At 36.4% G+C, this 17,579-nt stretch overlaps 1 protein-coding gene across 2 annotated transcripts in view; it reads right to left on the reverse strand.

Moving 5' to 3' along the window:
• Positions 1-17,579, reverse strand: part of DNAJC1 (DnaJ heat shock protein family (Hsp40) member C1) — a 112,387-nt gene that overhangs the window by 40,484 nt on the left and 54,324 nt on the right. For both annotated transcript variants that reach the window (XR_015708746.1, XM_087776578.1), the window contains exons 7-8: positions 14,441-14,531; positions 4,418-4,584 (exon numbers count right to left, since the gene is read on the reverse strand). Coding sequence is in view for 1 of the 2 variants with exons in the window: in XM_087776578.1 (XP_087632704.1) it covers positions 4,418-4,584; positions 14,441-14,531 (258 nt within the window). In the remaining variant the exon portion in view is untranslated. The remainder of the gene's footprint in view (positions 1-4,417; positions 4,585-14,440; positions 14,532-17,579) is intronic.

Here is a 17,579-nt window from a genome sequence, read left to right on the forward strand (position 1 = left end):
TCTAAGCAACTATCAATAAGACTTAGTAGACCAATCCCAAACCACACTGGTATTTCAAATTGCATTTTATATTATTTTCCATGTACTTTTACATTGCTGCTATTTCATTTTGAACTGATGGGTCACTTAATAGGGTGACAGTGGCATATATTTTTTTCCTTCTTAAAAAGGACAATGTCTGCTCTTCAGTAAGGACGATACTTTAAATGAATTCTGGGGTGAGGACTAGCTTACGAAGTCTTCTGACTTTGAGATTAAAACTTTACCTTCCCATTAGAGATGGTAATTCTCATTTCCAAGCAATTTTCATTAGCTTTTACTTTCAAGATCATCTTCAATAAACACTGAAGCAAATTATTCATTTTACTCCAAAGCTACCCCCAGATCATGATTAATCTTAATTTGAGCCTCTCTGCCCAATTCCTCTTGACCTGTTTCTTTACATCAACGTTTATCTTTTTCTTCTATTCAGTTACAATACCCAACAGCTTTTGTCAAGTCGCACTTTATTCCTGTACCTCCTGACTTACCAGACATATTGAAAAGATCAGCAAAAACTTAGTCTTTCTAGGCTACCAGTTTTTTTTTTTGGAAGCCCAGGACACTGGCCTCTGAAATCACCAATTTTAAATCCGTCAAACCCTTAACAGAAACACACATATCCTTTTTTCTTTACAAATACAGAATTGCAGTTATTGTCAATAATTAGCAATATTTATTTTACGAAGAAGAATGTAGAGCATATTCTTCATATATTTACAAAGAATAAAACGTAGAACTCTTATGTAAGCTTAATGAAACAATGATGAGTCTGATACTTCTGAAAGCCATTATCTTCTCTATGTTGGCAAATCTATTTTACAGAGCTATTTAGTCTATGATAATGTTACTTCCTAGACTAATATCTGTCAGAAAAATATCCAGATTCCTGTTGCAGATGGAACAATAAAAATCTTGATTTTCTTTTATACAGCTTTGATGCATCTACATTCATAACCTTAGACTTCTAAATTCACTCTTCCAAAGAGCATAAATGTACTCTTCCAAACTGGAAGAAACATTAGTAAACAGCTTACAGGACTGTAGCCCATGAGCCATTAAACCAACTTTCAGAAAAAAAAACCACCAACAAAAAAAAACCCAGAAACAAACCCAAAATGAAAGGAACCTAAGCATTTAAAGATCATCATGTATTTAAAAAAAAAAAACCAACCAAAAATTCACAGAAATTTACTTCAACCTAACAACTGAACATAATCTAAATTTTTATCAAACTAAACACTCTGCATGGTACAGCACTTCCATAGCCCATGGATTACTGGCACCTCTAAAAATATAAATGTCAACAGTGCAAAGCAGTTCATGAACAATATGAAATGAAGTGTAATCATCTACACTTGGGTACCAACATCAGGGACAGCAACTCCACTACCTTATTTCTGGATGGATGACATAGTAACATAATATTTTACGAAGCTACTTTGATCTTTCCACATGGATAACTGCTCTCAAGCCTGGTTGACTGTACATACTCCACATCCCTGAGCTATCATGAAAGAAAAGAAAAAAAAAAAAACACTAACAAGCTTTCTCATGATTGAAGCATGACAATCCCAATAAAAAGTCTGATAGCAAAATGATTTATGAAAGAGTAACTTTTTCCTAAGACAGGCAGAACTGAGAGGTGAATGTTACTGTTGTGGTTTAACCCGGCAGGCAGCTAAACACCACACAGCCACTTGCTCACTACCCCTCACCCCCCCAATGGGATTAGGGAGAGAATCGGGGGGGGGGGGGGGGGGGGGGGAACGAACTAAAATTTGTGGGATGAGATAAAGACAGTTTAATAGGACAGAAAAGGAAGGGAAAATAATAATAATGATAAAAGAATACACAAAATAAGTGACGCACAATGAAATTGCTCACCACCCACCAAACGATGCCCAGCCAGCCCCCGAGCAGCAGTCGCTGCCCCCTGGCCAACTTGCCCCGGTTTATATACTGAGCATGACGTCATACAGTATGACTTTGGCCAGTTTGGGTCAGCTGTCCTGGCTGTGCCCCCTCCCAGATTCTCGCTGGCAGGGTATGAGAAGCTGAAAAGTCCTTGACCAGCGTAAGCACTACTTAGCAACAACTAAAACATCAGTGTGTTATCAACATTATTCTCATACTAAATCCAAAACACAGCACTATACCAGCTCCTAGGAAGAAAATTAACTCTATCCCAGCCAAAACCAGGACAGTTACACACCACTTGCATGTCCATGCAAGAAGCAGAAGAGGGAGGAAGAAGAGGGATGCTGTCCCAGTTCACATCTATGATGTGTAGTGGAGGAAAATACATTTTGCTAAAACAGAAAACGTGTCCAATGACAGGAAAATTCACTTGTGGTACAACCATCTTCCCAGTGAGCTTATTACAGAGCATATGACACAGACATTCTCATATTGATATAGAAATGGCTCCTACAAGCTACTAGAGCCAGTAACGTATATTCTCCATTTCTTTGTACAGTTTACGAATCTGTTTCTCTCCACTACTGTATTAAATGTCGATGTTGCATTGCGGTAACGTATTAGCTGTCAAGAAAAGGTAGCACACCTCATCACAGTTTGTTCAGGTCTAACACTCTACCCAAACAGTATACCTGCAAATTGCCTGCTTGTCCCTAAAATGTTAACCCCATTTGTAACAGAATATAATTTAAAAAATAAACTCAATTGAAGTGATGAGATGCAATACTGATCCTCGAGGTGTAAGCACAGAAAAACAAATTACTTACCTTTTAATAACAGTTCTTTGAAATGTTTTAATTTCTGTGACTCCTGTTTCTGAAAGGATGTACCTACAACTTGTTCTCTTAGCAGTGACTCTGAAGACACAACTTCTATATATTCTGTGCAGGAGGTGCAAACTTATAGATGGAATAGGCCCAGTCTTATTCAATTCCTTCATTTTCATGGAAATCCAATGAAAGACTCAATTTGCATCAGAGGGGAAGGTGAATTTGGGGATCCAGATAGTCAAGCATGTAACCAACCCAAGCTACTGTAAACAAACACCCATCTTTTCTCCTTTAATCATTTGCCCACACAGCCTAGTAATCAAAGCTGGTTCACAGAGATGCAACTAACAGGAATCCAATCCGCGGGCACTTCTTGAATTAAGGCAAACAAAGCAATGACTGTACATACGCTCTTATCTCCCAGGCAACTCATCTATAGAATTAAGTACCCGAGTTCTTACTTTCTCTAACTGCATGAAAATGAGCTCCAGTGTTTAAGGATTCAGAGTGTCAATCCCTTACACAGAAGTCAAAAGCTAAGCATATTTGCAGAACAGATTTGTTACAGAAATATAAAAGTAAACATAATGCAGATGTACTAAATCATACAGAAAGATAAAAGTAACAGCAAGAGAAATTTGGCAACTGGGAAGTCATGAAGCTTAGGAATCCAATAGTAGTGGATGATTAAACAGGTTATGCAAAATTAAAATTACTTCAGTAAAAATTTTAGGTCTGGCTAAAAATGGGAGGGAGTTTTTTTCACAGGCTTGAAAACAACTACGGAGTAAGCAAATCTGCAGCACAGAGGAATCAACCAAATGACATCAGGAACTTCTTTAACTATTTTGACACTGAAGTCAATGTGTTGCCCTAACTCCACTCCAAACACACCATTCTTCTCATCTCAGTCTTCCAGGCAAGGCAGATTTTCAAGTCAGGAGACCAATTTATAACATTTCTTCTGTCACCTGTGTATCATAGTTCTAAGAGGAAACTATACATTTTCAAGCCAGTATGTTTTAATAAAATTTACCAGAAGATAATTACACTAACTGCCACTAAGAACCCTTATCTCTAAGTAGCAAGAACCTTAACAACAAGCCTAAGTCCAATTGTTAAGACTTTTCCATAAGTCAGATGAAATGGACAAAGTAGCTAAGCAGTTCCGTAATCAAAAGATACTACACCTGGGTATTAAGAAGCAAAGGTTTCTTCTTTCTTCTTCCTTTGCCTTTTTTTTTTTTTTGAATAGAGAAGAATCTATTCTTGCAAGCAAAATGTTATTAACTGCAATTAAGAGAAAGAACCAAGCTTCACATAACTTGACAGCATTATGTTCTACTAATTTCTAGTGAACAAGAATAGTATTTATATTAGAATCCATAGAGAGCTTTCAGATATTTTAATCAACGACATCCTATTATAACAATATTTCCAGTATCATTACACAAATTACATCGATATAATCTTTTCCATTATGTCTCTGCCTGACAATTAATACTTCTCTAGACTTCAATGGTATATGAATATTGTGATGGTATACATACATTATTCCATTTTCTTAAGAGGCAAGCAAATGAATCAACATTTAAAATACATAACAGCATGAAAGATTCTGAACTTACCTTCTTTTTTTGTGTTCTGTTCCTGCCTCCCAACCAATCATCCATCTGTTCCTCAATCTCTTCAATTGAAGCTCCATGATCATATGATGGTATATACGCACTTGACTCCAGAACTGTGTATACAGGGAATTCTGATTTTGGTTTCTTGATTTTGGGCTTCTTCTCCTCTATACAAAAGTAAAAAAGAAGCAGAAAAAGTAATGCTACTAATACTGCAGAGAAGTATAATTCAGAAGCAGGCTTAGCTCCTCAAGTCATAATGCTGTATTAAAATTTCCACTGAGGAAGGGGCTTCAATTTCTTTGTTAAAAAGAGAATTCAGAGTTTTGCATAATAATTTTATTTTTATGAAAAGTAAATAGAAATGCACACATTTAGCCCCTCTGCTATCTGAGCTATGCCTTGAAGGGCCAAATGAGGAGCCCCCTCAAAAATACAGTTAGCTCTCGTCACCGCTACGCCACCTGGCAATTAAGATTAGTACAGGCAAAAGCATAGGGAGTTGTTAAAAGATTTCAAAAGTCCAGCTGGCTTCAAAGAAACTGGCAAAGGTAGAAAGGTGAGTTTAAGACAATTCTGTATTGCTTTAAGGTCAGCTGTGCTGAGTAAAAGCTTCTGAGTCAATAGATAGCTTCTCTGTTCTCAGATTTCTGTAACTACAAATAGCTCTGTTCTAGCACTTACACATTTAGGAAGATTTACATGTTGGACCTCATTTCTCAAACTGATCCCTGTTTTCTGCTCTCTCTGTCCTTCAAATGTTATTAAATGGGAGCAGCAAACTTAGGGGACAGGAAGGGGGGGGACAACAACAGCCTAAACACCAGCAACTGAAAACATATCTGCTATATAAGAAGATCTCAAAAGAAAGATTTAAAGTTGATTGAAAATTGCCAGAACTTTAGGAAAGACAAGAGGATGAGGATCAGAAAAAGAAGCTTGAACACTCAGAAAGCATCCAGAAACCTCAGGTATGCTAAGTCGGACTCTCTTGGTTTTTCCTCATTGTTGTAAAAACATGCTGTATTCACAATAACTGGATGCTCCTCAGGATGCCATTGAACTGAAAGAGCTGATCTAATGGCTGGCTGCAGCCAAAAGAGGAAAGTTCTGCTCTGCCTCCACCTTTCCACTCTCCACTATGGGCTTATGTGCTCCTCTCTCTTCTATTTTTGCTTGACAGTCATCCAACCACTTAGCAAACTAATTCAATTCACTGATCTAGTAGAAAATTACTCCTTTACACTCAAACGAAAAGAAAGAATCCAAGTCGTTTAAAGGTGGTGGGCAAGGAAAAGGAGAACCACACTTCTGAGCAGCAGCGGGCCATTGGATCAGCTTATCTGCCTTTGCAACCGTGCCCTAATACTTTCTGAGCACCAGAAGAGAAATACCTGTTTTTCATTAAAACCTTCTTAAAAAAAAATCCTAAAGAGGACAGAAGGGCTGTTCCCTACAGACTCTGATGCAGAATTCCTTTTCCTAACAGTATATGTGCAGGAATAGAACAGTGAAAAGACTCCGCAAACTTGACAAACTCCTAGGAACTGAGTACTTAAGAAAACAATAAATGGAGAGAGAACTGTTCCATGCACCTTTCAAAAGTCCAAAAAGAACAGGAAATTCATGCAGATATTGAAAGGTAACAGAATGACTAATGATCTTTTAAACTTTTAAATATATCTTGTTCAGAGACCTCTTTTTGTGAAAAATCTCTAACTTTGCTTGTAATTGTCAAATTACTCTCAATAAATGAAATATTAAGTAAAAACTTTGTCTTTGAATTTTTTCTAGCATCCTTCTATAGTTATGCACAGTAAATATAGCTAAATAACATATACTCCCCAAAAAACAAAACTAAAAGAAAGCCCCAAAATGTTAACCAGCATTTGTCTCATTGTTCAGATGTTATTAAAGACAACACTGTTGCAAAATTCTTTTTGTCTGTTTCAAAAGGTAATTTTTATAACCAAATAACATATATTAACCGTTATCTCATTTTTCTCCAAAGTTGCCCTACGTAATAGCTTCTGGAGTCAGACTTAAGATTTGCAAGGATAAGTAACAATGGCTTCATCAGCCATTTACTGCAAACACATACACTGGCAAAAATATTCTAGGCAGCTACGTAAAATGACAATTTCCACTACTGTATTTCAATCCTGCAAAATAATCAAGCACACTGCGTGCGTTCACTTGGAATTATTTAACAGTGGAGACACACACAGACAGTTGGATTTTTCTGTATCTTGCACCCCATCAGCTACTGTTTGCTAATTTTCCCTCTCAAAATATGCAAATAGTTAAAGCCTGAATGCATCTAACTAACATGTAAAAATGAAGAGCCCAGCCTGCAAACAGGTCATCTAGGCTCTTACTGCAGTTTTAGAACTAATTCTGTAACAGTATTTCCAGAAGGCACTGCGCCCCACTTTAAAATGAGGTATCAAAGACAGCGTCTAGGCTTTCTCCAGGCAGTTAAGTGAGAGAGGAAGACCTAACATAGATAAGATACCCTGCTGTTTGCTGACTATCAAAGGAATGAGAAATCCCGCCTAGAGAAGATGGCTGTACAACCTCAAACAAGCACTCAACCAGAATTTAAAAACCTGTCTCTACTGTCTCCTGTGCATATACAAAAAGATGAAGGAGTTCAGCATACCCCTTACATACCACAATGGCTGTCATATTGAATTAAAAAAAAAAAAAAAATAGAACCGAAGTCATAGCACCTTCGACATAGGACTCCCAACAACCCATTGAGAACAGTTTCAGCTCAGAATTTTCAAAAGCCACTTTTTAGAATAGAAAAACACATAAAAGTGGTTTAACGGTAACATCATAAAGGATTTTAGATAGGGGAAGTTCAGAAGTTATGTTCAGAGGTAATGATGTACACTATGAAGCCTCAACTTAAGGCAGCCAAGCACTGTTGTTCTTTCAGGTGAAGATGGAGAAAGCAAAACAGATCACGGAAACAGAAGTCCACAGCAGATACCTAAGAAGAAAACCTCTCTCTTTCCACGTTATCTTTTCATTATCAGCAATTCAACCGGCAGCCCAAAAGACACTTCCGACCTGCCCTGGTGCTTTCCCCTGAAGAGAATAAGGATCAGGTTTTCCAAATAGTAGACGATGCCTACACAGCTGAATCCTCCATCTGCTAAGGCTTGACAGACAGCCAGGAAGCTGGTGCTGCTGCCACCACCACAACCTACAGCGAGGATGTGTTTGATGGTGCTGACAGCAGCGACAACTGCAGCTGTGATTCAGAGTTTGGAAACACAAGTGTTGCCTTAATACTTGGTGTCATCTTCTAACGGTGCTGGGTTTAGACCACGCGGCCATCCACTATAACAGAACAGGCTTTTACAATGCATTTTTCTCCTCCAGCCTCCAACATTGTTCTAATATTGTTGCATATAAACCTAACTGAAATGCAGGAAAAACATACAGAAAAAGATTTCAGAGGTTCCTCCCAGTTTTGTGACAGCCTACTCACTGTCCACTGGAGATGCAATCAGACCGCTATGCCCTATGCAGGCACCCATATGCAGTGGACCTTTACCATGACCAGAGTTACTGGTACTCACACAACTAAATGCAGTGGAGAGAAGTAGTCATGGTGAAACCAGAGCCTGACTTCAAGCTCAACACGGTAAACGAATAGCTTACTCTCACTACTATTTTCTGGGAACATTATGTATTTTAATTGCCAAATTACAGTGTAGTAACTTTTCTCATTTATTAAATAGAATAAAAAAAACAGGCAACAGCAAAACGTAAATGGATAATCCAAGATTGTAAATTGTTTGATATCTACCACTTCAAGGTATAATGATCAGTATTTTACATGAGTTATGACTTTTACAGAGTTCTAGTCCTTCTGTAGCAGAAAAAATTTTGTTTTATCATTTGCTGAATTCATACTGCAAGGATATTAATTTTCTAAGAGTAATTTCCACCTTTAGAACTATCAAGTTCTTTACCAGAAGACTAAATTTGACTGTGTATTTAACAACATAGAGTTAAATAAGAGAGATCTAATTTGTCCCCTATGTTTGAACAGCATATAAACACTGGGATCCCTAGACTTTAACAGATAACTATTAGCTAACTCTCTTACCTGCACAGTACTTCATGTGTCTAAAGGCCTCCAAAACTATTCCAGTACTGGCTATACATTTTACTAGTTTATGGTGCCATGATCCAGGTTTTGAAGTTTGATTAATTACTTGCACATAATCAGATACTTTGACCTTCCTCGTTAGTCCTTTCACCTTGTTACTACATTAATTTTATCAGTGGCAGAATTAATAGTATCTGGCTAATGGTTATTTGCTTTAAGATATATCAGCTGTCATTTTTAGAAGATAAGGAACCAGCTGGCATATTGGATCAAGTGCCATGTAATATAACAGTGGTGCTTTTTCCATAATAAATATCAGAGGTCCATATTTTAAAGTTTTCAGAAAAGTATACACTGATTTTACCCACCAGTTGATGTCAATGTAAAGAATTCAGAGAGTTTTTCACAGAAAAAAATGACCGCTTCATATAGAAAGAAACAAAACAAAACCAAGTGCTGAACTTCTGCAAAGAAAGTATGACACATCAAGATGAAGCTCCCTCTCTCTGCATGGCTTCTAAGTTTTAAGCATGAACAAGGATCACAGAAAATATGGTCAAAAAAGACAGTAATGAAAGTAATAAAAGGGACAGACTGACTGGTATCTCATGTGTTGGCAAGTAAGAAATATGATTATACACAGAGGTAGACAGCAAACACCTTTTCGGCAAGTCAGTAAGATACTGCATTGAGATCTCCTTTTCTTTCAAATATTGTTCACTTACATACGTAACTATGAAAGACAATCAAAGCATTTACAGCATTAAAATTTGTTTAAAACATGACAGAGAAATATTCACTTGCATGTACAGCAACAGGTAAAATACAATGGACCCAAAAGTCTGGGAAAAAATTGTGCTAAGGTTTTGACAGTCTATTGAAAAAATGGAGCAAACTATAATCAATATATGCAAATATGGGGCAAACACTCGTATGTTTAAAAAAATATACATTTCTGTACTCATAATAAAGCCAATGGGATTATATGAATGCATCATGAGTTGGAGACGGATATATACATCTGCTGTACTGAGACCTAGAAGTTAGTTTATTTTTGAGTAAACTGACCAAAAACATGCTCAGTGATGAATATATCCTCAACTACAAAAAACTTCTCACAAGCTGTAGGGTTTGATGTCTTTGATCTTTTTCTCTGAGTATCTACCCTACCCAAAACTTCCTATTCCCCCAAAATACCTCATCCCCATAGTATGAAAGGGTTAGAAATAAACCTCCAATATTTGAGAGCTACTTTGTCTTCCAGCAAACATAAAATGAAACACGCATGCCTCTTTCAAATGAGCCTCGTGACACCGTATGTTAGTGGAATACTTTCCATAAAATCTGAAGCAAGTTTTGTAGGGAGAGGCATCATATAGCCTAGTTGAAACAACTGGAAAAAGCACATGAGCTTGCAAGTTCAAAATCCTTTCAGCAGGCCTGCCAAAACAATCATTGAAACGGATGATACTTAGTTTGCCATAATTAGGCTTCAGAGGTAACAATTAAGTGATCAGAACATTCACACCCACGCCGACCAAAAAAAGCATGCATTATATGAATTAATTTTCCCTGAACCTGCCTGTCAGCAAATCATTACTGAGCAGGCATGTGAACACTGCATTTTGGCAGGGATTAATATTAAACACAATTATCCAAGATATTTGTCAATTATTTGGAAGTAAACTTAAAAGTCACCTTCAGTATAGTGCTAGATTACATAAATTTGGTCAAAATGGTTTACAGTGAAGAGGACAGTACAAGAAGAAGTAGGAACATGGACTGGCTGGTAGTCTGGGACCAATCGAATCACAAGCATTTTTGAAAATTACACAGTTAAGGACCTTATACCATATCTGCACTTATGAGGGACTCTGTGCAAGGAACCTCTGATGTAAGAGCTTGCAGTTATGGTGGACAAGCAGTCTGAAACAAGCTATCAGAGCAATGGGAACTAAGGTAATCGGTGATTCTGTAAACAGACCAGTAACAATAGAAGAAACATGATTTTACAATCAGAAGATGACAAACGTTAGAACACTATATACAAACCCAGGGTCCAATACTTACAGCTACACTGGAAAACTAAATAGAGTACAGAAAATGCGCAGAAATTAAAGGCTAAAGAAATGCTTTATATAACGAAAACCTGCAGATAAATAAGACTTCTTTTTTTAAGCACAGAAAAAATGCTAATAATGAACAACTGAAAGCTAAAGCCAGAGAAATCTATACTGAAATTAAGATATAAATACATAACAGTAAAATTAACTGTCTGAACAAACCAGAAAGAACAGAAGGCATCTCAAGGTTTTCTGATCAATATTGGATCTTGCATAACAAGATACTAAAAGCTACAGTGCAACACTGGTACAAGTTAAACAAGACAAGTAATGAGAACCAGTATTCTTCACTGATTTTTGCCGGTAAGGGTCTGAAATAAACACATTATACTAAATGATCTAGTGATGTCTTCTATCCCTAAGTTCCATGAAACAATATAAAAAGCTACCCAAGCAACATGCTATATTCCAAGCTGCCTGGAAAGGGAGAACCACCAAGCCTAACCAAATTTAATCAAATGTGTTAAAGGTTTCACTACTGCTCTGGATTTTTCACAGCAGGCACTCAGGTAAGACACATCGTACTATAAAGCCCTATACAGAGATCACTATAGATACCATCATAAAGCCCCAACACAGAAAGAAGCCTAGTAACGCAACCATAGGGCTAGTAACTTTGTATTTCAGTTAAAGCTTGAATGATGGGGGTAAGGAAATAACCCAAAAAACTTAGTACTATTCACCATGGTTTATCACTAGAAACAAAACAGTTCCTTGCCATGGATTGTTCCAGATGACTTGTACATCAGGGCAAGAATTCCGGATTTACAATGCAAATATGTTTGTTAACTGGGATGCCACTGAAGAGTTCGCTTGCAATAGCCAGCAGGTACTATTTCTTTAAAAAGGCATATTTTAAAAATAAATTTAAGTCTTCATATTGAAGGTCAGGGAAAACAAACATAAGAAGAACAAAAATTAAGAGAACTACCAAGGCTAATTATAAAGAAAGAAGAACAGATGTACTTTCCCCGAAAATGGACGTGGTTGAAAGAAGTACTCCATGCAACAAAAGGACCAGTAGAGGTGCAAGAATTTGTTTTGCTAACTATTCAAACCTTGCAATTTAAGTTTAAAAACTGGCAGAGTCATCTGTCCTGACAATGTACACCTAAGTCTTCTCAGTTTAATGGCTACTCGGTTCAGTTAATACATACTCTATTTTACATCCCATGGCTATGAAGAACAGGGCTATCTATTGTTACAGAACCATTCCCTGATGCGGGGATTATAGGCATGTGTAACACTACAGGAAAGGGAGAAGTTAACAGAAAGTTTATTAATTAAAGCACTTTCATTTTAAAATAAGTTTTGTGTTCTGGTCTCTAAATGTGAAAAGGCCATCAGAAAATGTAAGGCAAACCATTTATATTTTTGTTCATAAAACACCCAGTTATCTGTAATTCCATACAAAACCACATTTCCTAGAAACATAAGGTCTGTATTTGAAATTGCTATATTTTTGCAAGGTAAAGTTGTAAAGTTGCTAGATTTTTCTAAGGTAGTAATGACAGTTTTGAATGGATTAAGAAGTGCTAAGAAACACTGCAAAAGTGCCAGAAAAATAAATCAAAATTGTGTGTAATATTGACTTACCAAGAAATTATTTTTTCACACTCCTTACCAAATATAGCACTTTAATGACATCTCAATACTGTCCTCTCTTTCCTACTTTGCAAATTATATTTTCCTCCTCCAGTACCCTTCTCTGGTTTTAGTTCAAGACACCTACAGAATACTGCACAATTTCAGCAGGAAAGCAGATAGACATGGGGGTAAACTAGCAATTAGGTCATTAAGAAACAAGCACTGTAAAACAGCTATTGCTAATCTGCATAAGATACATTTACTCAGTTAAATAGATGGAATTGTTATTACTTGCATTCCATGGATGGTCTCCAAAATTAAGAAGAATGGGGGCAAACAAAGTGCACATTTGGTGATTTACAACCTTTCCATGCTAATTCTGAAGTGACAATGCAGAACAATATAATGAAATAAGCAAATTTGACAGATGCTTTGCATGCAAGCTTCAGGAAAAAATTATATATTTTTTTGCCTACAGTAACATAGATGCATCTCTTGCTTTTCTTTTCGGAGTCTCATTTCTTTTAAAAAAGTTAACAGACTGCTCATTCTGCTGCCCAGCAATAGCACTGCTATGGCTGACCAAACTAATTCTGTGCCAAATTTCAAACTCTGCTAATTACAGGTGGTGACTTTCAATCCTTCCTCTTGTTCCCTGCCAGGAAGCCTAGCACGGGAGGGCAGGATGCCAGCCAGTGAGGCAGCCGGTGAGGCCTGGACCCTGCTCACACAAGTGACATTGGGTCCCCTGGCAGACATGGGGGTCACACGCCACATCGCAGCCAGCAGCACGGCAGGGGACAAGGTGGTGCTTCTGTCAGAGATCAGGGGTGACCTGGAGGGGGAATAGTGCCAAACCCGCACCTCATGTGCAGGCACTGCTACTGGAGGTAATAAAAAAAAGCGACTCTCACGTGACACCCGGCAGAGGAGAAATACTGAAAAGTTCACACGTGGTCTTTCAGTGAAACACAGGAACATGCACACTACAATTTTAATGATTTTATACTTTCACTTGCACTTCTGTTTTCAAAAACTAGTCCTTTTAACACAGTAGTTCAGAGATTTCAATGAAGAATGCATGCCAGCTATTTCGAACAATGGCAATACATTACTATCTGACAATTTAACAAGTTTTTAATAACCCGAGTCAAGACCCTTTTCAAGGGCCCATTTTGTGGTAGGTATCTCAAACATAATGGCAGGCCTCCCTAACAAGCATTAAATGCACTATTTTGCTAGATTTGGCCCGGGTCCACGATGCTCGCTGAGGTGCTGAATGTTATCCATTTTCTCAAAATAGATTCAGCTACAGATAAGTTAGGAATTATCGCTGAAACTGGATCTCTCTGCTGATTTTACAAAATTAAGCTATTTTGTAAATATAAATAATGCAGCTGTATTTTAAGTACTCAAACCTCGTAAATTATTATAGGGCACTCAATGCACTTGTCAGAATAAAGGAACTTAAAAGCATGTGCTTAAGTACAGTAAATAAAGCAAGCACACATATACAAACACAGACAAAAAAACTTTAAAAATTGTCTTCAGAAGAGGGTAGGTTTAATCATTGGCAAAAGCTGGCAAAAGCAAATAACTGAAAGAAGAAAAGGAAAAGTCACCTATAATTATTCTGAATACTTTATTAAGGGAAATGCTAATTGCCTTCTCTGGTCTTTTATAAGAGTGTAAAGACTTAAAGGCATTTATTTCAACAATAGCATGAATCCATCTCCGAAGTCTGCATCCATGCTCTTGGAAATTCAAATTATGTTCAATTTCTATCACAAAAATCAACTCAATATGCACAAAAGAATTCTTAAACATAATATTTAAAAAATATTTACAAAGAGAATACAAGAATGTTCAAAACACAAGAGGTCACTTGTGAAAATATATACTTCAAGATCTAAACATTGGAGATTTCTCTCCTGTAAAGCAACATTTCTAGCAAAGTATGCTTTTGTTGCTACTATATAACTATTACCTCAGTTTTATGCTTCTATAGGAAGAAGCCAGTAGCAAAATTAGTCAGAAAAACAAAAGCTTATTTAAATTTAACAGCAGTACAGAAATATAAAAAACATATTTTAGAAGATCATAAAAATATTTGTTCACATACATCCCGTGTAGTAGGTATATCATATTACATCTTTGTTTATTAAGACAGTGGTAAAAACTCACTCTGAAGTGTTTCAAGTTCAGCCTTAGCCAGGGCATCTTCTTTCGCCTTCATTTTTGTTTCTTTATATTCTACATATAATTGTCTGGCATCCTTTAAGAAAATGTTGCAATGGCATTAGCATCCTTATACAAACAAGTTATTGCAATGGCTCTGTTTTAAGTTCTCAATTAATCTCACAAAAAAGTTTAAGAGACATTCATTTCCTTGAGTTACAGTAATTTTCAGTACAGAAAGTATTTGTTTAGAATGTTCAATTTTTGTGTAATAAAGTTTCAAATGCAATAGCGTTGATACTATAGGCTATGATGCTCATTGACAACCTGAAAAGCAAAATGGTTAGAAAGATGTTTCTGATCACTACCTACAGCTTTGTAAGAGGCCATGTACCCACTTTGCTCACATCAGCAATCTGGAAGTTCAAGGAAGAAAGAGTTGTTTTTAATCAGAGTAGTGTGTGCAGAGACAAATAAAGGCAATTGCTTGGTAGCAGTCGTCTTAGTGTGAACTCATTATGATAACACTAAGTACATGTTCCAAAACCCAACTTGTTCGCCTCCTCCCTTTCTTTTTTAAACCAACTTCTACATTGCTATTAAAGTGTTGAAAATACATATTAAGTTTTTTTCTCCAAGGATTAGTTAGATTCTATTCTGAAATCTATTTGGCAAATTTACACATAAAACTGCAAGTCCCATCACAAATCTCACAATAAGTTACACATTTCCAAAATCTGATGAATTAGTAACTATAGATTTGCATTGAAAGCTTTAAGTATGAACAAACAGATTGCTGAAGTAACAGGTATAGAGAGTTTTCTTACTCTCCCTTACCAGTTTAAGAGATTTCTATACTCATTCAAAAACAATGAATAGAAATGCTGAAATAGACAAATTCTTATTAATTTCCAAGCATGCAGAACATCTACTGTATTGAATCAAAATTATTTATAGTATTAGATATAGGATAGATAATATAGAATTATAGTATTAGATAAACCTAATTTCAGTTCCTTATAGCCAAAAATAACTTTATTCTTGTTATTATATTAACAGTCCAACTTTTTATATATAAAGGCTGATTTAAATTTTAATGTAGAATGTATTGTAAAACATCAGTAAAGATTTTTATAATTTTAACTATAATCCCATAAATTTGAACAAAAGCTGGTCTCATTAAAAATGAAATAAGACATCTGAATGAATTTTGAAAATAAAAACAGAGTTAAGCAGTCATTATTGCTGCCTCTAATGGTAGAAGTCATTGCTTCCTGCAAAGTACTACAACACAACAGTTGTTCTTTGCGTTATACTGGCATCTACCCTTTCAAGGATACCTGAGGGAGGTGGGACAACACAGGACAGAATCATGATCCAGCTCTGAGCAGAACTTTGGAATGTTTTGGAGACATCTCATCGATACAAGTCAGCACGCCTGAAGAAGAGCTCTGACAAATTCCCACAAAAGATCAGTAAGGTTTCATCTCCTTCCAAAATACCTCTTCTTACTCTCTATTTGTCTTTACATTTGGGTATGGGAAATGGGAAGTTACATTTCTTTGCCAGGTTTGTGCAGGAGATCACGGCACACAGAAGAAATTTTAAAGACTTTACATAACATTTTGCCACTGGAACATAGCAGATGAGAGCATCTCATGCTTACAGTTTTGTTTCTGGGGATGAGGAAGAAGGGGGTTTTGGTGGCTTTAGTAGAATTTGGGCTAAAAAAAGTGCGTAGGTACAGGAGGACTATCATTAACAGCAGGTATGAAGGCTTTGAGGAAACATATTCAGTTCACATGTTATAACATTGAATGACAAAATTAGGATCAGCATTGGGTCTCTTTTTGGTTTACCTGAAATATGAATTCCCTACCACATGTGGAAACTTTCCTTGCACTCTCCAGATTTGGACTATTTGCATCATTAAGAAACAGAAACATCCATAAATGTAACGGTTAACTTCTGCTGTAAGTTTGAGACGTTTGGGCTGCATGGCATACACAGGACTCAGACGTACTGATATCCAAAAAATGCTTTTGTTTAAGGCTATGATTTCAAAATGGCTACAATTAACCGGCATTTAAATTTAACCCATTTGACACTGAAAGCCAATATTTGATGCTAAATTCTGGTGTAAAATCCATTATTGCTTGTGGGATCTCCAGACAGCAGGCACTAGGGGGTAACTGTCAATCTCTCCAGCATGTCAATCACGGAACAATTGGAAATGTGGCTCAGATGAAAATGAGACACAATAGCTGAACAACAAAGAAAACTAGTCAGAAGCACATAAATGAAATTTAGTAGTATTGTTGCTTTATAGATATAAAATGGATTATCACTGCAAATGGAGTAATATCCAGGTAACAAAGGCAACGTTAGTCTTTTATATTATTAACCACAGTTTATTATGGCTGATACCATAATCACAAAAAAAGGGGGAGACAGCACATTTTGAAGCACACATAAAAATGTGTACATATAAAGTAAAGCAAAGGAAAAAACAATAAAAAAATTTCATCAAAATGGATTTTGAAGATTTGAAAATCAAATCCTTCCCACAAAAGCATAAGAAATGGCTCTACAGGTTGCAAAGAGAAATTAAAAGACATACCTGAGTAAATATTTTAGACACAGACTATAAAGGTATTAGACCTTATAAGTCAAAATGAAAGAAACACTGGAAAACAGTTTAAAATAGGAAGTTCTTTGAAGAAAACTTCTGCCTTAACATAAATAAGCACATTTCAATTTACGCCTCATTAGTTTTCAACAGTATCAGTCTAAACAGGAATATTCGTTTTCAAGCATATTCAGTTTTGGTAGAAGGAGTATTTCAAAATAGATTTAGTTTAGATTTTTTACTTTTCCAGTGTGATACATTTAAGCAGTCATTTTGCCTCAATACAAACATTTTAGGGCCCTAAAACCACTGGCAATATAGATACAGCCTCTTCCAATCTAATGCTTCTTCCTAAGATTCAGTAATGATTTTTCTTTTAGAGCGTCTTTTCCCAAACAGCTCAAAATATGCTCAACATCAGAATTTTATACCTGATGTATACTTCACCTTCAACAGGTAATAAACATAAGAAAAGTAGCATTTTTGTCCTTCTGGGGGTGGAAAGGCACAGAAGAA

This window comes from Nipponia nippon, unplaced genomic scaffold (assembly GCF_047370975.1).
Source record: "Nipponia nippon isolate SJK-2023a ecotype South Korea unplaced genomic scaffold, ASM4737097v1 scaffold_1, whole genome shotgun sequence".
In the NCBI taxonomy this organism is placed as follows: Eukaryota; Metazoa; Chordata; class Aves; order Pelecaniformes; family Threskiornithidae; genus Nipponia; species Nipponia nippon.